Genomic DNA, 27,762 nt, shown 5'->3' with positions numbered 1-27,762 from the left:
TATATTCGGACACATTTACCACATTTAATCTCATGTGTGACAGGATCGACTGGATACCTCCCATTTCTCACCAATGGACACTTCTACAGAACGTTCTTATCGCACTGATGTCGGCTGCTTGAAGGCACCCAATCTGCCACGAGGCGTCATGCAGTTTAAATGTAGCATCGATAAGGTACTATCAGCTACAGAGTTACAGATATCCCCCAAGTTATCAGAGTTTACGAAGCACGACATTGGGCTGACCCAGGAGACAAGCGCATTAATCAAGAGAGCCAAACGACTGTATCCTGTGGTTTTGGATGCAGTATGCCTAGCACGCTATACTCAAGACAATCAATGGTATCGTGCCATTATCAAAGAACTACATCAATCCTCGCAGCAGGCAACAGTTTTTTATATTGATTTCCATGACACCGAAATGGTACCATTCACTGATCTCAAATCTATCCCAAAAGAGCTATTTATGTTTCCGCGTCGCACCTTCCGCGTAAATTTGCACGGCATCCGAATGAATACGAATTTCAACGAGACCGCCGTGCGCCATTCACTTCAAACTTGTCTCTGCCAATATCCCGAGGTCTTTGCTCGGGTCCACTACCCACCTAATTACCACGATAACAACAATGATGACTCTAGCGAAGAATCGATGATTGCCTCCTTCAGGAAAGAATTTCATCTGCTCGAGGTCGATATCTTTGAGAATGAGCACACATCAAATTTACTCTATAAGCCATTAATTGACAGTGAAATGTTCTTATTGAACTAGTTCTACATTATCACGTTTACTTCGTTGAAGCTTGAAGTATTCAAATGAATTTCAAATAATTTAATTTTTATTTTTTTACATACTCGAATATGTATTCCAATTTTAAGTTCTCGTATTAACTCAATTTAAATTCAGAATTTGAAAATAATACACAACATTCCGTTTCCTTTTCAATATTAGCTACGATATTTCAGTTTTTTTCTGTTTATGTCAAAACTTATAATAAAAGATCTGGTAATTATCCATAAATTGCATTTATTTCTTCCACAAAATGGGTTTTGTTTTATTTTGTTTGTTGTTTCATTAATTCTCGTTGAAATTTGTATGTAAGTTGTAAATATTTGAAAGTGGTTTTGTATTTTTTTTGGTTTTTTGTTTTGTTTTTGTTTTCCATATTATAATATAATGAATTATTTAATTTAATTCTCATGCTTATGCTGTGTTGTGTTTGCTTAAAAACTAGAAATTTTAACTAATCGCTTCTTAATCGAAACCATCGAAAACAATTATTGAAAATAGCCTAGAGAAGTTGCAACTACTACAAATCAAATATATATATACTACATACATCGAAATGGTTTACTTTTTATGTTTTACGTTTAGTTTTAGCTTTATGTTAATTCAATATGACAGTTGTGTTCGTGTACGTTCGATCGCTGGCAGAGTGTTTTGTCTCCTTGATTGCAAAATACAAATTGACAGTATAACAATTCACAATATTTCTTCATCTTGTTGTTGTTACTGTTATTGTTATCGTTACGTATATATGTGTGTGGGTGTGTGTGTGTGTGTATTTGCTTGGTGGTTTAGAATGTGCTCAAGTTTCGAAAACTCAAAGATAGTAATTTGAATATAATAATTATATTTAAACCAATTGCAGCTAACTTAAATTAACTAGATTTATGTTGTCCTCTAATATATAAGAGTTGACACTATATAAAGTAAGTATAGACATAAATCAATAAACTTAATGGTCACCAAAACTAATATTGAGATGCTTAAGATTACAGCATAAAATTAAATGATGATGAATTATATTGCACTGAACTAGGCATACCATTTCACTAAGTTAATGTATGTTTCATAATTAAAAAGAAATTACATCAATTTTGCGATTCGTGTTTTGTTGTAGTTTTGTATTTAAAGCACAGTATTTATGTTGTGAATCGAGTGAAGAGTGTAGAGTGTGTGTGGGGTTATCTAGAGGAAAACAGGGTAAACACTTTCACATTTAGCTAAGTCTCTTAAACCACATCCAAAATGTTCGATTAGTAAAATGTTAATATTATTATTATTGTTATTATAATGATAATGTTTTTCTTCGTTTTTTTTTTTGTTTATCAAGAATTGGCATTCGCATATGTAAAGTATACATATATATTTTTGCATTTTTGTATTATATATATAATTATATAATAGTTCGATAAGTAATACTAGTTTGTTTTGTTTCGTTTTATATAACCACAGACACACATTACACACACTGAGAAGAGCCATGAATAGCTAGCTAATTAATGTATTAAACTTTAGTATGATTAGTCCATCCGCCTTTCCACCGATTCTCTTAGACCTCCACGGTAAAGGGATCTCGCGAATGATGTATCTTCAGATGCTTATTGTGATTGGTCTTCGTTGTGGAGCTTTTACCGCAGATGGTGCAATGGAAAGGACGCTCACCCGTGTGAATTCGTCGATGCTCTATCAAATAGTAGTGCCTATGGAAAGTCTTGTCGCACTGATCGCAGGTGAACTTCTTGTTGCCATGATGCTCTCGCCGATGCCTCATATAATTGTATTTCCGTATGAACTTACAACCACAATACTCACATGTGTAGGGCTTGATCTGTTTGTGCGCATTCATGTGATTTTTAAAGTCCAGTTCGCGTACAAAGGCCTTGGGGCAGTGCTCGCACTTGAACGGCTTGGCAGTGCGATTGGCGTGCACCCACGAATGTATCTTGAGATTCCATTTGGTGGAGAAGCTCTTATTGCAGATGGCGCAATCGTATTGTGGATCCGTTGAGTGCGTTGCCATGTGTGCCTTAATGGACGTTTTCGCAAATATTTGTTTGCACATGGGGCATTCCATGGGCTCAGCATAATCAAATTTGTCTGAATGGGCTAGCCGAATGTGACGACGCAATGAATTGGCGTGCACAAAACGATCACAGCAATACGGACAGCATTTTGGTTTCAAGTCGTGCGTTTCTTTATGCCACAAGAAGCGTGCCTTTGATGGCAAGACCTCGCCACAATGACACACATATTCCTTTTTCCTTACTGTCATTTTGGTATGACGCTTTCGATGTTGAGTCAAGTTGGAATAACGTTTGAACTTTTTGCCTGCAAGCAAACACAATACATTAAATCAAAAGTTCACTTAAGAAATCTTAATTAAGACTTACCGCATATTTTGCACTTCAAGGGAGTTTGGCCGGTATGCATGCGCATATGCTCCACAAGAGCACTGCGCACCACAAATTTCTTATCGCAGACATAGCAACCGAATTCCTTCCAGCCCAGATGGCGCTTCAGATGCAGTGAGAAATTCTTCCAACGATAGAATTTTTTCCCACACGTAAAGCATTCGGCGGGATGCTCAGTTAAGTGGGCATCGTACAGCTTCACCGAGGGGAAGTCGGTGCGGCACACGTAGCATAGAAATATGGATTTCTCCATGGCCTTTTGTTCCAGCTCGCTGAGGTTATGATGGTCCTGCCCAAGCTTCGACTCATTGTAGGAAATAAGCATGCGATAAATAGCTGCCAATTTGGCAGCTGGTGTTGTCATACTCAGCGGTGGCATAGTCGGCTTCAGATCTGTTACGGTCGTGGAAGGCTTTACGTCTGCATCGCGAGCGTTCTCACTATTAACACCTAATAGACCGGCATCTTTAACATCGGGCATTTCCAATTGATCAAGCATCTGCTGGTCAGTTGAATCAGGTTTGTCCTGACAGTGCTCCTGCTTAATCTTTACAATACCATCCTTCGAATCTTCGTGAAGAGCATCGCTGCCACCTGGCTGCAGCAACAGTTGCTGCTGCTGGGCTTGCTCTTGGTGTTCAGCCTGGGGCTGTGCCAGCATAGCACCATTGACCATGGCCTGAGTGCAGATGAGTCGACGGTTCTGCCGGACATAGTTGTGCTCTCCAATCATATGGGCGTTGCGTTCCTTGAGCTTCTCGAAGATTGCCACACAGTGTGGACATCTGTAGATCTTGCGACGTTGACCCTTCCGCTGCAGGGCGGCTGCAACTGCCTCTGCCTCGGCGGCAGCTCTAGATGTCGAGGCTATTGGTGGACCAGCCAGCAAAGCCGATGATGACGTCGAGGTAGTGGGCTGTGCATCCAGCAAATGATTACTTCGTGCCGAGCTCGAGGAAGCGTCCAGCTCATCCGGCTGCGCATACTCGGATGCCACCGCATTGAAATCAAATCTGCAACAACATTTGTTAACAACTACAAAATTATATTTAAAAGTGCATGATGCTTGCCTTTTCTGTTCACGCTGCTGTTGTTGGCCACTGAGATCCTGCGCAGGATAAAAGTCCTGACGCCAATCGGTCAGCTGTTGATTGTAACCATCCGCAAATTGGCTTCTAAAGTACCGCTGTGATATGTCACCATACATCTGTAAGCAATTGTCTCCATTATTACTTGACACAAAATTATTGGACGCAGCAGACTAACCGATTGACTCCAAGAGTTCTCAATGTCGCAATTGCTCTCCTGTTCGGAAATTTCTCCTTTCGCAGGCATCTTCTCATCCGTGCGTATATTCAAACCCAATCCACCAACAAGGCTGCTCTCTGTGGCAGCAGCCGCAAATGAAGATGATGTTGTCGATGTGGATGCTGAGGCAGAGGGCAAGTGACTGTTGCTATTGCTTAACTGTTCCCGCTTACATGTGTCCAGATCCAAATACTTTGCATCACTCGCATCACTGTCCATCGCCACACTGCAACAATCGACAGCCGCCAAAGCAGCAATAAAATTGCTTGACTGCTCCACATTTTGAGATGTTGTTGGCTGTGGTTGCTGCTGTTGTTGCTGCTGCTGGTGATGATGATGATGCGCCTGTTGTTGTTGCTGCTGTGGTTGATACCAGCCATTTAGCGATGATTGTGTTTTGGCCACGCGGAACGATGCATTCATGGACGAGTCGTGATCCATTGCTGATGAGTTACTGGAGGATGAGGCAAGCGTTGCTGCATTGGTCGCATCACTGGAACCATGTGGTGGCTGCTGATGTTGCTGTTGCTGCAGACCAAAGGGTACAAAGCTGGAGGAAGTCGCTGCCGTTGTTGGTGTTGCATTTTGGTGGTACAAAAAGTTGAAATCATTAAAATTTGGCGGCTGTGTCTGCTGCAATGTCGAATGCGCTGCCTGCACTGTCGCAGATGCGTGTTGATGATGCGGTTGCTGGTGATGCTGTTGATGTTGTTGTTGCTGCTGCTGTTGAGTGGAGGAGGCAAAGGAAGACGAGGAGGATATCACAATTTCATCCACTTCCACTTTGTTGTCATCAGGCAGTATGTATTCTTCACCGGGCTTCTGCTGCGGCTGCTGCGTGTTGCTGGCAAACACAGATCCGGCCGACGCAAAGCTTGCTGCATTCACCACGAATGTGGTGGGATTGCTGCCACTCGCTAAGGGCAACTGTTTTGAGTTGGCAAACTCGAGAAGGACGCGTGCATCGTCATCGTTGACTGCGGAGTGTTTGCGTGATTGTTGCCCACTGTAGCTGGTGGTCAGATGTTTCTCTAAGATGCTGCCACCACTCGATGTAGATGGTTGTTCCACAGTCTCGCTCTTGATCTGTACCAATTCCGCCGATGTTTTTGATATGCTGAGAGATTCGACGCAGTTGCTACTTCTGCTGCTGCTGCTGCCGGCAGCGTTATTGTTATCAGTCTTTTTCGTCGCTGTCGCCGTCGCTGCTGCCGCCAACGTTGTGGTCGCCGTTGCCGTTGTTGTGGCCTTTGGTTTGATGACTAACTTTTTGGGACCACGCTGCTGTGCCGGTGCCGAGAAACGTTGCGGCAACAGCATCGTTGGCTCCACCTCAACTTTCATTGGCGGCGGCTGTGTGAGATCATCGGCCGGAACATTGCTACTACTGCTGCTGGTGCTTGTGCTCGCCATGCGTATGACGCTGGTGGTGCCATGTCCATTGTTGCTACTGCTGTTGCTGCTGCTACTGCTGCCAGCGGCATTTTCCAAGCTGGGCTTCTGTTCCATCGCTTGTATCTCACTCGGAACACTGTCGTAGTCATCCAGCGGCTCCTCCTTTTCCACCTTGACCAGCGGGAGGGGCGCAACAGCGACAAATGGACGCGAGGCACCGATGCGACTTGAAGCCACAATATTGCCTACTAGATCCAAATATTCGTTCATATTGAGCGGCACATCGCTTAGCACAGTAACACGATTCTTTTTGGACTTTACGGTGCCACTGGATGTAGAATTGACAATGCCGGAGGACCCTGAAGAGGTTCCGCTGCTAGTCGATGGGGCCGTGCAAAGCTGCGGAGGCGAAGATAAAGCCACCTGCGCAGCAGCTGAAGATGGCGATTGCTGATGATGGTGGTGATGGTGATGCTGCTGATCCTCCTCCTCCAGCTCTTCGTTCTCACTGCTGCCGACACTCATGAACTCTTCCTCCTCTTCGGCAGCCAACTGATGTTTAGACGCACGTTTGTGGATTCTGTTGCCGGTTTTTGTTTTGCGTGACTTTCTCGTTGTCGTTTTAATGCCACCAACTCGGCTGCGACTGTCCTCACGTTCATCGTCGCCATCCTCGACATGATTATGCGCCACCTTGACGTCGTCATCCTCGCTGTTTGCCCAGCTGTATGGAAAATGCATTTTTAGTATTAAATACCATTTAAATCTGACATTCTAGAGCTTACCTCTGATCCTCCTCTTCTTCATCATCATCGTGTATGTGCAAGACGCTGGGTGGCGACTGATATATCCTCTCAATTACTGAAAACTCGCCGTCATCTTTCTCGACGCATTCGACAATGTGTTTGGGCGTCTCCTGCACAATAAAATCACCATTCTCTCGTTCCAAATAGTGAGCAACCGGCGATTCAGCGTAACGCAGCACCGAAGCGCTGGAGGAGGCGGGCGATGAGCTGGCAGCTTGCGCTGCTGCATTAAGCAGTGCACCAAATGGCGAATTGGTCGATTGGCGACTGCTGCCTCGTCCACTGGACGATGTTGGCATTAGGTTCGATGCGACGCTGGAGCAGTTGATAGCCACAATACTGCTATTCCCAATTTGAAGTGATTGCTGGTGTTGATGTTGATGCTGTTGTGGATGTTGCAGTCTGGAGGAGGCGCAGGAGCTCGACGATGAAGACGGCATCGTTGCGGACTGTGGCGGTGGTGGTGGCGGAGGATTCAGAAAGATCTCCGTGTGGGTTTTGCTGTGCTTCCCACTCGGTGGTGCTAGGTTTACATTATGTTGTACGCTTATATGTTGCTGTTGCTGCTGCTGCGGTTGCTGTTGATGCTGCTGCAGTTGTTGTTGTTGCTTGTTTTGGTTGTGCTGAGATCGAATTTGACTGATGGCGGCGCCATAAGCGGGCGGTGGCTTCTGATGCGACTGTGACGTTGTCGGCTGCTGTGCAAAAAGCTGCAAATCAAATACAAATGATATAAAATACACTCGAATACACTTTGAAATTGAGTGGACACTCACCTGCAGCGGTGGTGGGGGCGGTGGCAGCGTGGTGGTTGCATACGTGTACTTCATAGGTGACTGCTGTTGCTGCTGCTGATGCGCAAAATGTGCGGGCTGCGTGGCCAGGAAGTGATGCTGGTGCTGTGCTGCAGCCTGCGGTATCACCAACATTGTGGTTGCACCACGTGGAAACCCATGAAGTGTTGCTGTTGGCGTCGTCTGTTGATGTTGCTGCTGTTGGGGCTGTTGTTGTTGTGGTTGCTGCTGCTGATGTTGCTGATCGTAGCGATAATCAGAAGTCAACGATGGCGGATAGGCGGCGGCCACGCTGTTTATGGTGGGTGTGTTGCTGGATGTGGTGGCTGACGCCTCAGTCGAGGGTGGCGCGCTTTTGACTGCCTTAATCGGTGGATTGCTCAATTTGTTATTGTTACTGTTGCTGCTAGAGGAGCCGTTGCTACTGCTGCTACTGGCCATTGCATTTGCCAGTAATGACGCAGCTTTCGGTGCTGTTGATTTTAATGCTGTTGATGCTGCTGTCGCACATTGCAATGCAGGTGCTGCTGTTGTTGGTGCTACTGCTACTACAGCTGTTGGTGGCACTGGAGCTGCTGCTATTGGTGCCACAGCTGGTTTCACATCAGCATCGAGCGCTGCCGAGGAGGCGGAACCGTCTGACGATGCCACCGCAGTCTGCTGCTGCTGCTGACTGGTATTGCTGCTGCTGCTGCCACCACTGCCGGCAGTGGCGAGTGCAGCTGCCGCTGCCAGAGTACTGCCCATTGGGCTGTTGCCAACGATTGTCATTTGCACTAATGCCTTGATCACCTGCTCCTTGGGATGTGTCTCCAAATGATCCGAGAGATTCATGCCCGCATGCAGGTACAAAGTGCACACGGGACACTGCACGCTGTTGTCCACCATGATGATGATGATGCTGCTTGCTTTGCTTACTCTGCAAGGGGCCAACGAACTACGCTCTCAAGCTTGACTTGACTTGCTTCCTCTCTCTCGCTCGCTCTCACTCTCTCACTCACTCTGTGAATCTCACTTTAGAGTCATAAAACTGTGACTTTTCGAGCTGTTATTGCAGTTGTTCGTGTGGCGGCCATTTTTCCTCAATCCTGCAAAACAAAAACAAGAAAAAGCATAAACGGAATGCCATTCATTTCATACACATATTTATGATTAAGCCAAGTGCAATTTGATAAGCTCACAAACGATATCCACACACAACTGATATGGAGGCAAAGAATGTTTTGCGACTCCAAGTCCAGATCGTTGTGGCAACCATCGTGTAATCTGTGGGAAACGTGCTTGAGCAAAAGCTTTTGCAACTGAAACAACCCGAGAGAGCATCATACAACAAGCCAAAAGCCAAGTTAAGAGTGGCAGCAAATGGGGAAAAATGGCTAAACAAAGGACAAGTGCGGCAAGTGTTGCCTGCAAATCAGAAACAACAAATAAACATAAGTTGGGATATGATGTATGCGTATGTGTGAGAAAAGGAAGCACGGCAACAAGAGAGGGGGCAAAGCTTCGTCCATTCAACTGCCTTTAGGCTTCTCTCTCTTCGTAGTAAAGTGCAAATGGAATGGAATGGCAAAAACAACAACAGCTTTTTGTGTGCATCGGACGAGGACGACGATGGGCAACACACGGCACAAGACAACATCACGATAATGACGAGTTATTTTCGCTGATTTTTGCTGAGCATGAGCAATAATTGATGCGATGAATCACAGAATATATTGTGACTGCGACTGCGATTCTGACTGTGACTGAGACTGCGACTGATTGTGATTGTGATTTTTGAATGGGATTAAAAAAAACGAATAAAAGAGATAGCTTCATACTATCACTTGAACGGGTTTTGAAATATAATCAATTTGCCAGATAATTATAATTATATTTCATTGCACATTGTGCACGAACTTATGATTGTCGCTATTTTTGTTTTTCTTTTTTTGTATTTAACTCTATAAATCTTCAAGTGCCATTTATTTCAGCTGTCAAAGCAAACAGCTGGTCATCAAAAGCAAATACAAATACAACTAATTTATAACTTTGTAATACACACAAAGTACATTTTCTTTGTGCATACATATATAGAGATCTAATGCATAACTATTTGTGTTGTAACTATTAATAAATAAACACTAATATAACAAAAAATATAAATGATCAATAAATTACTATTTATGCAAATAAATTGAATTTCCCATGTGTGATCATAAAAAACAACCATGTTGTGGGTTTCATTTCAAATTTACGACGAAAAGCATACGCCTGTAAGAATTTTTTTCATAAATATTAAGGTATTTCTTATGGAATCTATTAATTTGTAATAATTTTATATAAAGTTTATGCTGATATGTTTCCACAAGTAACTATTGTACATAAATGAAAATATCGCATAATTCGTTCAGATGCACTAATTAAAAATTCTACTAAACAAACCTTCATCTCGCTAATTCTAATATATGAATCATAAAAGTCATTTGATTAAAATTTATGTAAATAAATTAAAACCTAATCTGTTATTGAAAATATAATTTAGTATTCAGAAGATAGATTGCAAATACAAAATGCAAATATATACAAAACTCAAACACAATAAAAGCTCTGATCTTCCTTTCAAGTACATATCTTGTGTTCTTCCTGAGAGAAGCTCATTGATTACTCGCGCTCTCTTTAGGCACACATACACATGCACACACATGTAGAATACACACACATGCAAACATATTCATATTCATCTCTGCTAGTTGCGGCTTTGTTGTTTTTAGGCAATGGCAATGCCGTTCGTTGGAAACCTTTTTGCGTTGCGTTTTTCTCTCACATTCACAGTGAATAATCTTTTTTCGTTTTTTTTGTGTTTTTATTTGCTAAATATTGCTATACCGTAGTATGTGGGCACTTTTGTGACTGTCTATAAGGGTTGTGCACCAACAAAAACCAAAAAACAAAACAGCAGCAGCAGCAAATTGTCTACTACGTCTGTTGCTATTGATTTTTCCTTAGAGCGAAAAGCTTGCTTCAACACAGGAACACATAGGAAAAGTGTCGAAAAAGTCGTACAAATCATAAGTGCGTAACATACAACAAAGCACACACACACTCACATATATTCACGCATAATGAGTTAGTGTTTGTGGACTTGAAATTAATTAAACAAGTCAACTCATGTGGGACAAGCAGATTGCCGACTTCTTTCCCTCTCTCTCTTTTACATACCTTCGCTGCTGCTAGTGAAGTTGCAGTAGGGTGTATGTGTGTGTGATCTTGCCTAGGACTGTCGACTGCGATGTTGTCGTTGTTGTTGCTTTAATTTTCTACACACACACGCACGCAGAATACGCTTCTGTTTGTATTAAACTCACACACACACACGCACATGAAAGGTAGACACAATTTCCAGAGTAATTTCCACTTGGTATTTCGTTCGGACGTCTCTCTTTCCAAGGAGAGTCGTCTACACACACGCACACACAGTCTTATGCACACTGAGAATAATGTTTAATGAGCACTAATTGTAAATGAATTGCAATTGCCGTTGTATTTGTATTTGCGGATATGTGCGTTCAATACAATAAAAAAATCTCAATACACAGGCGGCGTTCGTGTATCGATCGTAACGTGTGTGTGTGCGAGCAGAAGACAAGGGCAAGTGAAAGAGGGAGAGAGCAGTAGAGTTAGTATCCTTGGAAGAGTTATGCACCTGCAGCTGTTCTTATATATGTATGTGTGTATTTGTATTCGGTTTCGTGGTTTTTCTTTCTTTTATTTTTATTGATGCTCCTTGTTATTAGCCTTCTTGCTTTACTCCGCTGCTGGTCGTCGTCGCCTCATCGCCTCGTTCAATGACACAGAAATCTTTCTTCTCGTCTTCTGCTTTGTGCGCTCCTTCTTCCAATATACAACAACTGAGACTGAGCTTTTATATATGCTGCGAATGCGAGTGCGACGAGTGCGAGGCCATTGCTGCGTTTATCTCCATGTGTATGTGTGTGTGCGGGTGCGTGTGTGTGCTGCTACACCACACAAAGTAAAAATTTTCAATTACGTTTTTCATGCATTTACGTTTGAATTTTCCATGTGCATTTATGCAGAATAGTGAAACGCCCTTGTTAGCTACAATTTGATGATCAATTTGGTGATTTTAGTGCACTTTTCACTATTAAAAAACCGTCATTTTCGATTTCACCTTGCGACAAAATGAAAAATTACAACACCAGGCGTTAGAGTGTTGCAAAACGTGTGAAACGAATAGTGTGACCGCAACTGCAGTCATGCGACAACATACCATATTTAAATATATACATATGTAGCTTGGTTTCAGTACGTATAGGTAGAAGGAAAAATCCGATGAATGACTTGTATTTTTATGGTAATCTACAAAAGCTTTAAATAAAAATTAAGTAATTTTTTTTATAAAACAATGCACAACAAAATTTATTACCAAAAAATATACTATGCTTTTAATGCTAATTTCTTCTGGCACTGACCAACACTGTTGCAGATGCAAGTACAACTCTGTTTTGCTACAGGGAAATTTACTAGCCGTATCGCGAAGCAGCACGATTTTTAAGCAAATTGTTTATATTGTTTTATTTAACAATCTTGGCTGCAGAAAACTAAAAAGCATCATGGCGGATAAAGCTCAAGAACAGAGTATCATGGACAAGTCCATGCGTTCAGTATTTGTGGGCAACATACCATACGAAGCCACCGAGGAGAAGCTTAAGGAAATTTTCAGTGAAGTCGGCCCGGTTTTGTCGCTTAAGTAAGTTTTTTGATATTCTCGGTTCTCCAAGGAGATTTTAAAGATTTCTTTTGGTAGACTGGTGTTTGATCGGGAGAGTGGCAAACCAAAGGGTTTTGGCTTCTGCGAGTACAAGGATCAGGAGACAGCGCTCAGCGCTATGCGAAATCTCAATGGCTACGAAATCGGCGGACGCACTTTGCGCGTGGATAATGCTTGTACAGAGAAGTCACGCATGGAGATGCAACAGCTGCTGCAGGGTCCGCAGGTGGAGAATCCCTATGGCGAACCCTGCGATCCCGACGAGGCACCCGAGTTGATAACCAAGACGGTTGCTTCTCTGCCGCCCGAGCAAATGTACGAGTTGATGAAGCAAATGAAACTATGCATAGTTAGCAATCCTTCGGAGGCACGTCAAATGCTTATGCTGAATCCTCAGTTGGCCTATGCACTACTCCAGGCAATGGTTGTGATGCGCATCGTTGATCCGCAGCAGGCGCTGGGCATGCTCTTCAAAGCCAATCAAATGCCGCCTGTGCTCGGTGGGAATCCGCAGCAGCAGCCGCCACAGCCAACTCAGCAGCAGCAACAGCAGCCACAGCAGTTGCCACCACAAGCAGCTGGTCAGATGCAGATGCCCGTTGGTGGTCCCAACTTTAATAATATGCATTCAAACGACATCGATTTACGCATGGTGCCGGGCCCGGGACCCGTGAATATGGATCCTCGCATGCTAGCACGCAACATGGATCAGGATATGCGTCAGGTGCCGGGCCCTATGCCCAATCCCGTGCCGCCTCCGCTGATGGATCCGCGCACACGCGCTCAAATGCAACCCCAGCAGCAGCAAGGACCGCCAGCTGCTTCGATGCCGTATCCAAGCGATCCACGACAACGTCCCATGGATCCGCGTCTGCGTGGCGCCATGCCACCTGGACCGGGACCAGTTCAACAGCCGGTGCAACAGCAGCAGCCGCCACCACAACAGGTGCCGCCTGTAACACAACAACAGCAATCTGCTGCTTTGCAGCTGCAGAGCCGTTTGGGTGCTCATGGAGTGCTGCCGTCGGATGCATCGGATCAGGAAAAGGCAGCGCTCATTATGCAGGTACTGCAGTTGTCTGACGATCAGATTGCACAGTTGCCGCCAGAGCAACGCGCCAGCATTCTGGTGCTGAAGGAGCAAATTGCCAAAACTAGGACAGCACGTTAAAGTCGCATTATTATTATTATTATTATTTTGAACATTTGTATTGGAAACTAAACAATAAAGAACTCCTATAGATTCAAATTGTAGTCTGGAATATGCTTTAATAAGCGGATACCAGCGTTTGGTGCAACTTCTGCACTGTGGTATTCAGCATTTGACGCAACACTTCATCCTCGGCACAATTGACAATCTGTTGAATATGAGGAAGTTGTAATTACTAATTTATAGTTGCAAACTTTTAGTTACTTACCAAGGTCTCCAGATTGATTTCCGCATGCTTGCCACTTACGTTCACTGGCAGCAGATCACCTTTGAACATTTTGGGCACACAGCTGTCGCCAAACGTGTCCTGCAGTGTCTCAATGAGGCATTCGCGGAAACGCGTCTCCTCCGACTTGGTTTGTTTGGTGGCACCTTTGATATTCGTGCCTCCCAGCTCGGATTGCATGAGGCAAGCGAGCACAGCATCGGCATAAACATCGTTCACATGCGTCGCCTGCCATTCCATAATTATGATCTTCTGCTCTACCGTCAACTCCACACAATTGAAGACGCGCAGCTTGCGCTCGGGCTCGACAATCTCCACACAACCAGCCCCAATGCGATCCAAGAGCAGCTGCAGAGTGGCCAGCGAACTGGTCCAGGGAATCGATTGACGCTGCGTGACCACAGACATGCTCATATCCGTGTATTCTACGGTGAAAGAGAGGAACACAGGAAACAATGTTAAGATTTCTTAAAAAGCTGCAAATGGTCTGTGACTGGGGTCTGTTTTGGGTCTCAGCATAAAGCCTGATTCTGAGATACCCCCGTCTTATTGCATGATTAAATCGAGACATATTTTGTAGTGAGTTAGTCAGTCAATACAAAATAATTGAGTACTTTAGATACATACTGCCAAGATCCGATGGCGCCAGCAGATGGTACTTGAAATCACGCCTCACCAACACACCCGAGAGTTTGCTGCCTACTTCGGGCTTTTTGGCTGCCAGATGCCCCATCACTTTGGCCGTCTTCTCGCCACGAAAGTACAGATCAACGGCATGTGTATTGCGCGGATTGTAAAACTTAATATCTGTGCTGGCATCCGCTTCATATTCACGCTGAAGCGCCAGCTTCAGACGCGACATCTCATTCTGTTCGCCGTGGACAAGAACCACATGATTCGGTCGCAACATGCGTATAAATTCGCTGGTCTGCTGATAATCTGTGTGTGCCGAGAATGAAATGTAATCCACGGACATGTTCAGCGGCAATTTCTGTCCCGACAGTGTGGTAATCTCCTCAGGCTCAGAGAGAATAGTCTTCGCCAAAGTGCCCTCCACACAGTAACCGGCAATGATGACGCCATTCTTGGGATCCGTGCACCAGCTCTCGAAGAGTTCACGCGAGAGACCCGACTGCATCATACCCGGCGATGCCATGATTACACATGGTCCAATGTCATCGAAGTGATCGATGCCCTTTAAATTGGAAATGTGACGAAATACAAATGGATTGTTAACAGCAATCTGACGACGAATGCGATCGTTCATCGCATTGATGTAGGTTTGATAGACGGCCATGCACTTCTTGGCCAGCGACGAAGCGTAGTAGATTGGTATCTCGTGCAGATCGGGATTCTGTGACCAGAATTCGTCCAGTATAAGGAGAAGTTCCTGTGCACGTCCCAAGGCAAAGACGGGAATCAAACAGCGACCGCCCTGCATCACAATCTTCTGCACTAGCGATGTGAAGCGACTTTCGCGATCCTCGCGCTTCTCATGGATATGTGTGCCATATGTGGACTCGGTGATTAAGACGTCCGGCTTTTTGGGCGGTACTTCGGCGGCCATCAAGTGACGATCCTCTTGGCGTGAGAAATCCCCCGTATACAGAATCTTAATGCCGGCAATTTCAATCATAAACATAGCTGCGCCCAGCACATGACCGGCATTGTAGGCACAGAAACGCACTCCCATCACATCGCGTTCCTCGTGGAAATTGATCGTTTCTATCTTCTCCATAGATGCCTCAAGATCGGCTTCGGTGTAAAGCATTTGTTCGGTGGAAATGTTGCTGATTTTAATGTAATCTGAGAGCATCCAGCGATAAATGGCTTTGGTGGCGTGTGTCATAAAGCAGCGGCCACGAAAGTTCGTTTTCATGAGGAACCATGGCAAGGCGCCACAGTGATCCAAGTGAAAGCTAATAGAGTTTAAAAGCGGAAACAATGTTTTAGAAAAGTCATGAATACACTGCAATTTGTAGTCTTACTGTGATATGAAAAGCAAATCAATTTCATCCGCTTCAATCAGATCCACATAGGGCAGCGCATCCATGCCCGTGAGTCCCGGATGTATGCCACAATCAAGCATTATCTTCTTGCCTTTAAACTCTAGCATGATGCAGGAGCGTCCCACTTCTTGGCCAGCTCCACTGCGAGTAAAAAGTTAATCAATTCGTAAGCACTTTAAGAACATTGTTCGGGTTCACTTACAGTGGCTTGATTTGCAGCAAATCGCTCTCCTCATCGGGCACACGCGAATCGTTATTGGATTGCGATTGTGACATTTTGTTAAAGTTGTAAAAAACTAAATTACGAACAGAACAACGTTTTGCCGGCAACACAAAATGTACAACTGCTAAGTATGACCACAGGCTGCATTTTAAAATATACCAGCAAGCAATATGCCGATCAGCTGTTGCCTGTTTATGCTGTGTGCCAGGGCATCAAATCAGCCAAAATATAGCATTGTAGCCCTGGCAGCAAAACAGCTCATTCTATTGTTTTTGCAACGAAATTTATTAACTGGATATAAATGCAAATGGCTGTCTCAAGCTATGATGGTATTTATGAACAAGTTTAATTACACAATTTAAGTTCTACATTGGTTAATATATTTGAAAACATGCACAGTGCTGCGCAAGCAGGCGCGTACACTGGAAAATGAGATTGACCTCAAACTTGTGGCATTCAGTAAAATTGGAGCTGGCAGCAGCATAAGCAGCAACAACAGCAGTGGCAGCGGCGGCAACAGCAATTCTGACACATCACCTTTGCTGGGCGAACATGTCTTTGACTCGCTATCTGCCGAAATAGAGCAAATGCTTGACAAGGTAAAGCATATTCTATTGGATATTTCTGTTATCTCAGAATGCTCCACTTTATTGTAGTTGTCATCGCTTAATGAATCAATGTCTGAGTTGCCTGCCACCGGCAGCGCAGCAATGCATACGTTGCAAAGACATCGCGAGATACTCCAAGGCTATAGGCAGGAGTTCAACAAGATCTATGCGAATCACACGATGCGCATCGAGCGCGAGGAATTGTTGCGTGGATCGGGGCTGGCGACGAGCAGTGGAAGTCCATCTATTTCGGGTCTCAGTCGTCGTGAGATGTACATGAAGGAGAGTGGACATCTGCATAGCGCCAGCAATATGGTTAATGATCAGATCAACATTGCCATCGAGACACGAGAAAATCTGCATGCTCAGCGACAGGCTTTTAAGCGTCTTCAGACGCGTTTCAATGACATTTCCAATCGATTCCCATTGATAAATAGGTAATTGATAAGTTAAACTAATTTTAGTGTCATTATTTAATTCTTTTATCTCATTTTCAGTCTCATACAGCGCATTAACATCAAAAAACGACGCGATTCGTTAATTCTGGGCGCAGTAATTGGCTTTTGTGTCATTTTGCTGTTACTCTATGCCTTTAATTAGCGTTTGTCGCGAACAAAATCGGGCCAAAGATAAAAGTTCTTTGCATTCAGATAATTTCTTCATTCAGACAAGTGCAACTCCTGCATGTTTTCCTTTTTTTGGTATATTGTATGTGTATAATCAACTTGTGATAGCAATAAAATTTAATATTTAAGTCAAATCAGCGAAATATTTGAATCTAATAAAAATAAATTATAAACAGAATAATTCCAATTAGATTTGTTTGTTTTCATTGCGCTGATGAGCGCAATGCGTTATCAATTGCAGAGTGACCGCACGTAGGATTTCAAAAATAAATATACCAAATATTCTATTTCCAAATTTTTCGAAAAGTTTGAAAGTGTTTTCAAAAATCTCGTACCATCATTTTGATGTTTTCTTCGCACTAATTCGAGTTTCAAAAACAAAAATCTACAAAATTGCAAATCATAGATCATTTTTTAATTTGCCGTTATCAGGGTCACACTGCTTAAGTGATATGTTATCGATAATTTCAGTACGTGCGACAACTCTGCCGGCAGCCACAGCTGTTTGGCGATGTGATAACAATTATAATTTTTTTTATTTTGGAACACACGGCTTAAAAAAACAAGTTATTTAACAGTTTCTCTGTATGAAACACGATAGATAACGTGCACATAAATCATGTCGATGCTACCCAATGCTGAACCCAAGGCCGCAGAAGCCAGCAAACCGCATTTAATAGAGACCGCCGAGTTAGATAGGATGGCTATGCATTTTGTGGGCAACCTGAACAGATATCGTGAGAATATCGTAATTCCTAAGAACAATGGGCCGGTGCAAATCAAAACAAATGAACAAAAGCTCATTGAAACCGCCGTGGAAAGTTGTGCATTCAAAAGTGCAATGGCCTGTGTGATGGGTAAAGTTAATTCAAATTTTATTTAAGTAATTGCAACATGCATTTCCTCTTGATCCCTTGTAGGCTATGGCTTGGGCGCTGCTTTGGGTCTGTTTACGGCTTCTGTGAATCCTAACATGGCTGATCCCTTTGCCAATGAAAAGAAGCAGACGGCACGCGAAGTCTTCCGAGAAATGCGTTCCACAACACACTCGTATGCCAAGAATTTTGCCTTGATTGGCGCTGTCTTTTCCATAGTTGAGTGTACCATCGAAAGCGTGAGTATCCCTTACTGTAAATTAGTTATATCAGTTAGTAAACTTTGCTAATCCTCTACAGCAACGTGGCGTTACTGATTGGCGCAATGGCACCTACGCTGGTGGCATCACAGGCGGCTTGATTGGACTGCGAGCTGGCATCAAGGCTGGCGTCATTGGCGGCTTGGGATTTGCGGCATTCTCCACGGCCATTGATTACTATATGCATAATAGATAGTTACATATATTGTTGTGTATAAATGTTTGTTCTTAATTACCAACCAATCTATGCTTTTAAGTTGTGCCGCAGTTGGGGCATGCAGCGGAAGTCGTGACGCGCGCATTTCCGTCTACAGTCAGAGGGCAAAAAGACGCGACACAGCTGCCACACATTAACTATGATCATCGTGTGGCATAAACAACGTGCCACAGTCTCAAATTCGGCCAACGACCGGTTTTATGCGAGGTCAAGGGGGCTGGGGGCAAGTTTGTGGGAACGGGAATCGATGGCCACAGCTTGCGGCAGGGAATGACTTGCCACAGTTGCTTCTCGACTCGACTCGCCTCGATTTCCAGTTTCAGTTCAATTCGAGCAACAGGCGGCGAACGATCGACGGCGTTTTTTTCGTTTCGTTTTCGCTTTCAGTTCAGTTCGTCGCGTTTTGAGATTTGAGAGGCAAGAATAAAGCAGGAGAAGAAACATTTCACATCCAGCGGCAGCTGCAAAAGTGCAGACAACAACAACAAAGAAACGAGTTTCATTTGCAAGTCGAAAGGCAAAGACTCCACACACACACACACACTTAAGTGTTGTTGTCTTTCTCTCTATCTCTCTTTCACTCGCAAGTGCTTTGTGCTGACAAATAAGAAAAATATTGAAATTTGAAATTAAAGAATAACACAAATACTGAATGAATGACTCACAAGTGTCGCTTCGACTGTCTGTCCTTTTGTTCAAGTTGTTTATGCAACCAATTTCCACTTGATGCGGCCACAAACATTTGTTTGTATTGTCTCATCTCAACTCGGCTGCCCCCATCAATTTGCCTGTACAACGCTGAACAGCTCAATTTGTATCAATACACACACACACATGTGCATCTGTTTGGATGTATAAATGTCTTCCATATGTGAGCATAAATTGAGGCGCAAAGTTCAATGAAACCGAGTGACACATGGTTGGTCGGCTACTTGCTTGGCTGCTGCAATTGGCTCAGCAGTCTAATTGGTGAGAGAGGCCAAATCTTGCGATCTTTAGTAGTTTCCGCCATCTCCGTCATACACACATACTCTCAATCTTTAAGCTGAGTCAACTGCGAGCGCAGTCCCGTTATCTTATCAGCTTCATTTTTAATGTGTGTATTAGTGTGCTGACTACTCAAATTGGAATACGAAAACAGTCTGCAGCTGTGGGCGAAAGAGAGAGGAAGCGAACATCAACAAAAACGACCTTGCAAAGGAATACAAAACCATATGTGGATGACTCAAATCTAATTCACTTTTACTCGCTCAAGACTTGCTCTGCTTCTTCCAAGTAGAACCATTGCGGCTTCAGATTCAGTGAAAGAGAGCGAAAGTGAGTGTGGGAAAGGTAGAGAGAGAAAGAGTGTAACACTGAGAGAGCGGTTTGTGTTTGTGCTCGCTCTCTCAGCTGATATCTAATCAAAACAAATATAAATATGCCAACCACCGCTTGTTGCGCTTTGATTCATTATTTTAGTTCCAGTTCGTCTTCGAAAGGTGTTTGTTCGAATTAAACGGTCATAATTTTGAAAATCAAAACCATATGCAATTGGAGCAGTGCCTCAGTAATTAATATCGCAAGTGCGCTTTACGTGTGTTGGAATTTCATACGTATAGAAATTATCGAGAAATAAACATAAAACCAGCAAACGAAAGAAAGAAAATACACAAAGGCCAACGTCGACAACGTGTACAAAATGAGGCACAAATTGTTGCTGCTGGTGAGTGAATAAAAGTTACTTAAATTTCGAACGTTATCCTTATCTTATCGCAAAAAATTGTTTTGTCGTTGGAGCACCCAAATAATACATACAAATACCTATATATTTTTACATCTACAACTTCAATGTAGAGAGAGATACTTTAAAGTTGGGGAAACCTTTTTATGAGAGAGAGTGAGATAGAGATCCAAAAGATACTATTGCAACACGAGCTGTTTTTGATTTACGGCAAATAGGACAGCAAAGTTGTCGCAATAATAATGATTATCAATATATTTTATAATACCTTAATATGCACATAAGTAGAGCTTTCTTTTGGGTTGATTTATGAAAATATATATGTTAGGTAAACATACTTCTTTACGTTTTAAAGTTGATTTTTAAACTTTTTAATTAATCGCATTTTCTTCAAGCTCACTCCATCATCTAGAAATAATACAAAAATTCACAGTAATTGCACATCCTTCTTTTACATAAATAAGCTAAAATTAACTGCAGTGCACATTAAATTGATTATGAAAACATATTTATAAACTATTTAGCGATCATGCGATTCTGGGTAATTATAAGTATTTACTTTCCTTACTTCACCAACCCAAAGCAATGTGTTTATTTTCTTCGTTTATTCTTGTAAAATATTTTTGAATCGGAATATATGGTTTGCCCTGCTGGGAGTACTTACTTAGCTTCTGCTATATAGCAATCAATAATAATATTTTGTATAAAATGGTATAATACTCTGCAACATGTATCCGCAATTTTATCTATGGGTTCGTTATGTTAGTCTTGAAATCTGCAGAAGCTAAAGATAAAAAAAATTAAGCAGATAAATTGAGATATCCTACATAAACAACTGATCTTCCGTCGCTCTTTAAGGAATCAATTCAAATTAAAATGCCTACCACTCTTCTGTTATTTTTATTGAATTATACCACTGAACAATAATCTGCAACTGATTTTAATTGGTATCTCCAATATTATATTAATCTCGAAGATTATAGTACAAAATTTAGCAAACACAATTTAAATGATGCCAAGAGAGTACAGATCATAGAACCTCTTCCTTAAATATAAAATGAATATTCAAAGACTTGATATTAATGAATGATTTTTCTCTTTATAGCTGCTAAATGCAACAGCCCTGCTGCTAAGTACAGTGAGTGGTCAGTACGAGAATATTCCCTACCAGTCGGTGACCGACATCTGCACGACTTGCGTCTGCATTACAACGAAGGATGACAACAATCGGGTGCACTACACTCTCAACTGTGCCATGAAGAACTTTGAGCATATTCTCGCTCGCTGGCCCACAGATTTTGGCACCCAGCACACGGGCACTGAGATTGTGGCCTCGTATTCCGGCAACAATATTCGCCTGCTGCAACAGTTGCCGGCAACAACGGCGGCTGTGACATTCTCGTGTCGCCACTGCGGCATTCAACAGTTGCAAGCGCCGTTGTTCATGGACGTGCCCAATGTGGAGGCATTGTATCTGAGTTGGAACGAGATTGCGGATGATGCCCTGAAGCCGGAACTGTTTCGTGGCCCCTTTAACAGCACCAAGTATGAGCCGATTGCGCTCAAGGATCTGGATCTCAGTCACAACCGCATCGCTCGCCTGGATCGCAAACTTTTCGAGCATACGCCACAGCTGCGCAAACTTAATTTGGCCTCCAATAAACTGAGTGTTCTGGATAATGCAACGACAGCTGCACTGGCAGCGATTCCCAATCTCCAACGCCTCGATTTGTCTTACAATCACATGGTCACATTGCCAATCGATTTGTTTCCCACATTGCACAGTCTGCACATACTCGACATCTCGGGCAACGAGTTTGGTGTTGTGCCTGCCACCATAAGACAGCTGAGCAAATCGCTGCAGCAACTGAATCTGGCCTACAATCCACTGGCCAAAATCGATGCACACAGTTTCCGGCAGTTGGATGCACTGCGTCGCCTCAACATCAGCAATCTGCCCATGCTGCGCAGCATTGAGCTGGGCGCCTTGCAGCTGCCTGCCTTGGAGCAACTGCACTGTGCACACAATCCAAAGCTGGAGAACTTTGAGTTTGCGGATCTTCTGGCAAGTCGCAATCTCACCCTGCTGGACATCTCCCAGAATGCATTGACCACGCTGGCGCTCAACGTGAGCAGCAACAGCACAGCAACAACTTGGCCACGTCTACGAAGCTTGGCCATCGCCGGCAATCCTTGGTACTGTAGCTGTGAACTGTTCAATACCTTGGAGCTGGCTGGCGCTCCACAGGTGCTGCAATCCCAGGAGGCTCTGGCACGCTGTACCACACCATATTTGCTCGCTGGAACACCGCTCACGAACTTGACTGCTGAGCGTATTTGCAACATGGTCATACCCAAGAAGTATCAGCCCGTCGAGGATGATCCACCGCGTTTTCTGCGACGTCGCTACATCATTCTCACCGTCATCATTGCCAGCGTCGTGGTTGTCGCCGGCCTCATCATTGGCTTCATCGTGGTGTGTGTGCGACGTCGTCTCAAGGGCAACGAATACGGTGTCCAGCCCATACGCTACACCAGTGTCAGGGGCAGCAATCTGTCCGCGTTCTCGCAACTGCAACCGGTCTCGGTGACCAGCAAGTTTGGTAACCCAGCTGGAGCTGGAGGAGCTGGCACAACGGGTGCACCAAATGCCTGAAACGCTCTCGATGCGCTTTGAACCACATGAGCCAAAGATGTCCACGAAAGTGTGCTGTACATAATATACATATATTTTGAATCCGAGAGGAGTTCGTCATGCCACCACCAAGCATACATCCGTAGTGTCTAGTGTTGCCATTCGCTGTTTGTATTGTACTTAAGTTTTCGATAGTTTATAATTTGTCAAATAAAACGCATTTTTATACACAAACCGTCATGAAATTGAAGCTTGTTTGATGGTCGAATTTGTGAATATCCTCTTATTGGATGATCAAATTATAGCCGAGTCTTGGAATTGTCCGTTCAGTTTTTTAAGCAAATCCATTTATAAATTGATAAAACTAATTCTGCTCTACATTTTAAATGTGGGAAATCAGTCTTATTACACGATGAAATCATTTCAGCTGTTGGTAAAAATGTTTCTTCAGTTACTCAGAACAAAGTGTTTCATAAAAATAGGCAGCTGTATTTTATTCTGTGTATAAGTTTAATAATTTTGCTAGGCTCTTTTTGTTTGTACAGCAAAAGATCGCAACGCAAACCAAGGAGAAAACAGAACAAACTTGATGACAAATTTTTGTCGAGGAGAAGTCGCGATGTTGCGAATCGCTGCTTGCAGCTGTTTCGACTCTTATCGCATAAAATATTTCTAGATAAAAACCAAAGGCAGAGGAGATAATATGAGTAATTGTTGTGAGTTGTTGTTGTTGTGGGTGAATATGTCTAGCATTCGCTTTCCAGCACCTCTTCATTTGCAGCTGGCAACGGCGGCAGCGGTCTTGGCATCTGGCCACCATCCAAATTAAATAGATTCACAGCCTGCTTTTGTGCCAAGAATTGTCGCATTTCGGCAAAATTGTCGCGATCTTTGTTTTGTTTGCTGCGTCGCTTGTAAAGCTCGTCAGCCGAGTCTGACTCTGAATCTTCAGAGCCATCATAGTCGCTCTGTCTTGTTGCCTCAGTTAGGCGATTATCCTGTTGCTGCTGCTGCTGCAGTTGCTGCTCCTGTTCAACCTCCTCCATTTTGCCAAAGAGTTCGTCCACATTGATGCCCTTGGCCGTGAGAACTTCACGCTCCCGCTCCAGCATCACCTGACGAATGGGATCAATGCGATCCTTGAGCTGCCGCAGCACTGGCTTGAATTTGCCCTTCGTGATGCGCTTCTCAAAGTTGAGTAGTTCCTTCTCGGGCGTGGGATACGGTGCCTGTTGTTCGTCCTCATAGTGTTGCGCCTCGTGCTCATCGTACATGTAGGCATAGAAGTCGTCGCATTTCTGCGGCTCATTGGGATGCTGGGAAAACTCCACACGCAATATGCTTTCGGGGAACTCTTCGTCCTTGGCTCCAGGCTGACTGCTTGGCCGCGGCGTCTCCACGTCCAAGTCGAGTTTGCTGTGCAGAAACTTGTTGTACACAAGCATCAGACGTTGGAAATCATCACAGCACACGGCCAACGCATTCTCAATGCCACGCATATTGTTGGCCACAGCCACCAGTTGCTTGGCATTGTTCTTGTTTGCCGCCTCCGTCGCTGTCAGTTGCTGCAGCGTGACATCCAAGGCTTGGCATTCGCCAGCCACTGCCACCATGCAGGCGCTGAGCTTGAGCGATGAATGTTGCAACAGGGGAATTGGTCCGCTTTGCTGCTGTTGCGCCTTTGCGGCATGCAACTGATCCAGTTCCAGTTGTTTCTTGTTTTGCATGGTCAGACCCAGATTCCTGAAGTGCTGCTCCTCTTCCTGCACCAGCTGTCGTATTTGATTGTCGATCTTGACCAGATCGTAGCTCAGCTGCGAGATCGAGGGTAGCGTCATGATGGACAGCGCCAAGCGCAGCAAATACTGCGACTGCACATAGGCAAATATGTTGTGAAAGTCCTGTAAATGGGAAGCAGATTATTAAACTCTTGCATTTTAATTAGCAAATATAAGAATAGTTGTAGATCAAGCTTGAGGTTAAAAAGAGTCCATCAAGAAAGTTGTCACACTAGCATTCCCTAAAAGCGGTTATCAAATATATATCACTTTTTGGATCTTTACCTTTATGTGCTTGGGGCTGTAATCGGTGACATTGTTCTTAAAGTATTCGCACTCGCGCAGCTCCTCCATGGGCGCATAAAAAGCGCCAAACTTGGCGTGAAGCGGATAGTCCACTTCCAGCTTGCGCGTGGCATCGTAGAGTATCTCCGTCACCTCTTTGGCCGCCGTGATGCAATCCCAGGCGCGTTCAATTTGACGGGATCTACAAAATATAGGCAATTGAAATAGATTTTAAGGATATATAAGATTGCTACAATTACTCTATAAGCTCCGCTTGCTTCATGATAATAATCTCCTGAAAGTAAGTCATATTGCGTCGAATGCAGTTGCCAAACTCATCGATGGTCTTGATCAACTCCTCCAGCTTGCGTTCTACCATCTTATTGCGACACACAAACACATTTTTAACGGCATACAATGCGCCAAAGGTGCCGCTTAGCAGCACAGTTGGCAGCAGCATCAAACGCCAGCCTCGTGGCATTATCAGATGCTCCAAGACTGTGCTGCCAAGGACAATGCAAGCATTCCTCGTGGTCAACAACTGAAGCTTGCCGCTGCTTGTTGCAGTTGCTAGTTGTTGTTGTTGCATGCATTGTTCAAGTGCCTCCACATGATCCACCAGCAGCCGTTTCGAGAAGAGTATGCGCTGCAGCAGCTGATCCGTTATGGCCTAATAAGGTGTTCAGTTTAGTTACATGCACCTCATTCATTTTTGTACACGGCACTCACCTGTTTTTGCTTTAGCTCATCGGCGAGTTGACGTCGCCCCAGCGTTTCCTGCAATTGCATAAGATAAGATATAGATGAACAGCTAAAGTAATGCTAGCCACTTACCTTTACCCTATCCATTTATTGTGCAATCGCTGCGCACTATTATTAAATGTTTTATTGCAGTTTCTTTTTGACCAACAATATTTACGTTTCTCATATGAAATAAAATGACCAGGGCTGCAGTGCAACTGAGAATAGAACAGCGCAGTGTTGTGTGTTGTCGTCACTCTCTAACATACAGCATTTACATACGATGACGGTAACCAAAACAAACGTGAGCGTTAAGAGAGCGAAAGGCGCATGGTGAGCAGTGTTTGCGCAAAATTGAGCTCGATATCGATAACTTTAACCGCGAAAATGGTTATCGTTTAACTGAAATTTGAATTTTGAATTATTTAATTTCCAGGGAAGTCAAATTTGAAATCTAAAGCACATGTTGAGTACAACTGTATGTTGCAGCTATAATTACTTAATTGGATTCAAATTACAATGAACGTACGTTATTATGCAATTTCTTTTTACCGCTAACCAATAATTATATTGCGAAATTGCCAAGTCCTATCTAATTAGAGCACCTTATAGGCCTTAATTAGTCAATTGAGGAATGGTGTCGTATTTTGCATATAAAGGCTCTTCGCACAAGACAAACATACAGATTATTTTATAAAAGGAAACGTTTCACAAATCCTGTTCAATGGAACCTATAAAGTTTGAACAGTTTCTACGATTTTTAAAGTTTCAGAAATGGTTTTGCTTGCAACATATGCATATCGGGCGCGACGAATCCGGTCGATTGTGCAATAAAACCCAAAGTGTATTTTATGGAACATTGGTTCTTCATGTTTGCTTTTTCGTCGGCGTACTTACAGAGGTGGTAAAAGGAGTGCTTCTAGGCCTGCCATCTAATCCAAATCTACCAGCGTTATTTATCGGTATATTCTTCTCAGTACGTGGTGTAATGATTTATGTGAAGCACGCCGATATATTTGAATTTCTCAATATCTTGGACGAAGAATTTCCCCATGATTTAGCAGCCCAACAAGCAATGCGTGCTCCCCAAATTTACGAACGATTTCAAGTGCGTTATAATTATGTGGCATATATCATTCAATCGGCAATAGTTGGTTTCTGTGCGGTGCCTCCCATTGTCTACGCTTTTACCAGAGATGTGAATGGACCTATCCGAGAGGAGCAACAACTTCTGGGTGGTTGGCTGCCATTTGGCATTCGCGAGAATCACAATTTTTATGTCTTGGCCTGGCTCTACGATATCATGTGTTCGTGCAGTGGAACTGCCTATTTCTGCACCTTTGATACTATATTCAATACAATGATTTTACACATCATAATGCATCTGGATGACTTGGCTTGGCAGCTGCAGAGTCTCGACTTAACAACTGAAGCTCATTCTGAGATCTACAAACAGTTTTGTCGCCTGATTCATCGTCATCGATATCTCAATTCGTTTTGCGACAAGTTCAACAGCATCTTTAATTTGTCCATCATGATTACCGATTTAGTTGCCGCAGCAGCTATATGTTTTCATTTGTATTTAGTCACAGAGACGCAGGATTTTCTAATGAAGTCAAGGTACATGATGGTGGGCGTGGCATTGGTGGCCTTTACTTATGAAATTTGCCTTCGTGGCACACAGCTGGAGGAGGCCGTAAGTTACTTATAAATCTTATATATATCTTTTATTTGCTTGAGCAGTTACTTTTTTTAGTCCTCGAAGTTGAATGGCATCCTTTACAATCAGAGCTGGTATGTGTGCGATAAGCGAACACGTAAATTGATTCTGATGTGGATTAAGTATACGCAGTGTACCAAGAAATTAAATGCCTTTGGTTTAATGGAGCTCAACATGGTGCATTTTTCGCAGGTAATCGAAGAAGACGCTCTTTAGGGGATTAACTACATTATTATTTTAATCTTACAGATCATGAATCTAGCCTACAGGCTTTTTGCTTTTCTAAAGTCCGCTTAAAAGATTTAAATTGCAGTAAATTATAAATTTGTATTTCTTGCACTCGAGTTAAATAAATAA

The 27,762-nt window shown here is 43.4% G+C and overlaps 9 protein-coding genes and 1 long non-coding RNA gene across 16 annotated transcripts in view; 6 read left to right on the top strand and 4 right to left on the bottom strand.

The window, feature by feature from the left end:
- The window catches only part of LOC132784237 (uncharacterized), a 50,215-nt gene extending 49,244 nt beyond the window's left edge, over positions 1-971 (top strand). The window contains 1 exon segment of the mRNA XM_060789714.1: positions 44-971. Coding sequence (XP_060645697.1) covers positions 44-769 — 726 coding nt within the window. The 3' untranslated portion in view covers positions 770-971.
- A 1,112-nt stretch (positions 972-2,083) lies between these two features.
- Positions 2,084-11,730, bottom strand: LOC132784376 (pneumococcal serine-rich repeat protein). 5 transcript variants are annotated; one of them, XM_060789957.1, is made up of 7 exons: positions 10,700-11,730; positions 7,481-8,586; positions 6,684-7,414; positions 4,462-6,622; positions 4,266-4,381; positions 3,175-4,208; positions 2,084-3,112 (listed from the first exon to the last, which is right to left on the bottom strand). In XM_060789957.1, the coding sequence occupies exons 2-7, from the start codon at positions 8,384-8,386 to the stop codon at positions 2,334-2,336; spliced, it is 5,727 nt and encodes a 1,908-aa protein (XP_060645940.1). In that variant the 5' UTR covers positions 8,387-8,586; positions 10,700-11,730; the 3' UTR covers positions 2,084-2,333. The 5 variants fall into 5 exon arrangements, with proteins under 5 accessions (XP_060645940.1, XP_060645936.1, XP_060645938.1 ...); XM_060789953.1 differs by having other exon boundaries at positions 4,266-4,402; positions 10,700-11,729; XM_060789955.1 differs by having other exon boundaries at positions 4,266-4,402; positions 11,184-11,729.
- Positions 11,731-11,989: 259 nt separating this feature from the next.
- Positions 11,990-13,607, top strand: LOC132784380 (cleavage stimulation factor subunit 2 tau variant). Its single transcript, XM_060789967.1, has 2 exons — positions 11,990-12,248; positions 12,306-13,607. Exons 1-2 carry the CDS (start codon positions 12,112-12,114, stop codon positions 13,438-13,440), a joined length of 1,272 nt encoding a protein of 423 aa, XP_060645950.1. The 5' UTR covers positions 11,990-12,111; the 3' UTR covers positions 13,441-13,607.
- LOC132784379 (cleavage and polyadenylation specificity factor 73) lies at positions 13,443-16,075 on the bottom strand. The gene is made up of 5 exons (XM_060789966.1): positions 15,917-16,075; positions 15,694-15,855; positions 14,333-15,624; positions 13,688-14,130; positions 13,443-13,627 (listed from the first exon to the last, which is right to left on the bottom strand). Exons 1-5 carry the CDS (start codon positions 15,988-15,990, stop codon positions 13,538-13,540), a joined length of 2,061 nt encoding a protein of 686 aa, XP_060645949.1. The 5' UTR covers positions 15,991-16,075; the 3' UTR covers positions 13,443-13,537.
- Positions 16,076-16,159: 84 nt separating this feature from the next.
- On the top strand, positions 16,160-17,361 carry LOC132784384 (Golgi SNAP receptor complex member 1). Its single transcript, XM_060789970.1, has 4 exons — positions 16,160-16,266; positions 16,337-16,536; positions 16,594-16,982; positions 17,043-17,361. Exons 1-4 carry the CDS (start codon positions 16,239-16,241, stop codon positions 17,143-17,145), a joined length of 720 nt encoding a protein of 239 aa, XP_060645953.1. The 5' UTR covers positions 16,160-16,238; the 3' UTR covers positions 17,146-17,361.
- A 276-nt stretch (positions 17,362-17,637) lies between these two features.
- Positions 17,638-18,541, top strand: LOC132784583 (mitochondrial import inner membrane translocase subunit Tim22). Its single transcript, XM_060790287.1, has 3 exons — positions 17,638-18,028; positions 18,092-18,285; positions 18,347-18,541. The coding sequence occupies exons 1-3, from the start codon at positions 17,791-17,793 to the stop codon at positions 18,500-18,502; spliced, it is 588 nt and encodes a 195-aa protein (XP_060646270.1). The 5' UTR covers positions 17,638-17,790; the 3' UTR covers positions 18,503-18,541.
- Positions 18,392-19,839, bottom strand: LOC132784584 (uncharacterized). Of its 2 annotated transcripts, none has more exons than XR_009632261.1 (3): positions 19,189-19,839; positions 18,547-19,120; positions 18,392-18,483 (listed from the first exon to the last, which is right to left on the bottom strand). It is a non-coding gene; the product is annotated as an uncharacterized LOC132784584 (long non-coding RNA). The 2 variants fall into 2 exon arrangements; XR_009632262.1 differs by having other exon boundaries at positions 18,405-18,483; positions 18,543-19,120.
- A 42-nt stretch (positions 19,840-19,881) lies between these two features.
- Positions 19,882-23,127, top strand: LOC132784582 (leucine-rich repeat transmembrane neuronal protein 4). The gene is made up of 2 exons (XM_060790286.1): positions 19,882-20,228; positions 21,352-23,127. Exons 1-2 carry the CDS (start codon positions 20,205-20,207, stop codon positions 22,900-22,902), a joined length of 1,575 nt encoding a protein of 524 aa, XP_060646269.1. The 5' UTR covers positions 19,882-20,204; the 3' UTR covers positions 22,903-23,127.
- A 222-nt stretch (positions 23,128-23,349) lies between these two features.
- On the bottom strand, positions 23,350-26,155 carry LOC132784581 (uncharacterized). 2 transcript variants are annotated; one of them, XM_060790285.1, is made up of 6 exons: positions 25,968-26,155; positions 25,779-25,903; positions 25,674-25,721; positions 25,205-25,614; positions 24,945-25,146; positions 23,350-24,782 (listed from the first exon to the last, which is right to left on the bottom strand). In XM_060790285.1, exons 2-6 carry the CDS (start codon positions 25,791-25,793, stop codon positions 23,628-23,630), a joined length of 1,830 nt encoding a protein of 609 aa, XP_060646268.1. In that variant the 5' UTR covers positions 25,794-25,903; positions 25,968-26,155; the 3' UTR covers positions 23,350-23,627. The 2 variants fall into 2 exon arrangements, with proteins under 2 accessions (XP_060646268.1, XP_060646266.1); XM_060790283.1 differs by having other exon boundaries at positions 25,779-26,155.
- Positions 26,156-26,478: 323 nt separating this feature from the next.
- On the top strand, positions 26,479-27,715 carry LOC132784236 (odorant receptor 88a). Its single transcript, XM_060789713.1, has 3 exons — positions 26,479-27,381; positions 27,442-27,597; positions 27,655-27,715. The coding sequence occupies exons 1-3, from the start codon at positions 26,479-26,481 to the stop codon at positions 27,700-27,702; spliced, it is 1,107 nt and encodes a 368-aa protein (XP_060645696.1). The 3' UTR covers positions 27,703-27,715.
- Positions 27,716-27,762: the final 47 nt, after the last annotated feature.

This window comes from Drosophila nasuta, chromosome 2R (genome assembly GCF_023558535.2).
Source record: "Drosophila nasuta strain 15112-1781.00 chromosome 2R, ASM2355853v1, whole genome shotgun sequence".
Taxonomy (NCBI): domain Eukaryota; kingdom Metazoa; phylum Arthropoda; class Insecta; order Diptera; family Drosophilidae; genus Drosophila; species Drosophila nasuta.
The sequence above is the reverse complement of the archived record's forward strand: the minus strand, read 5'-3'. Positions and strand labels throughout refer to the sequence as shown.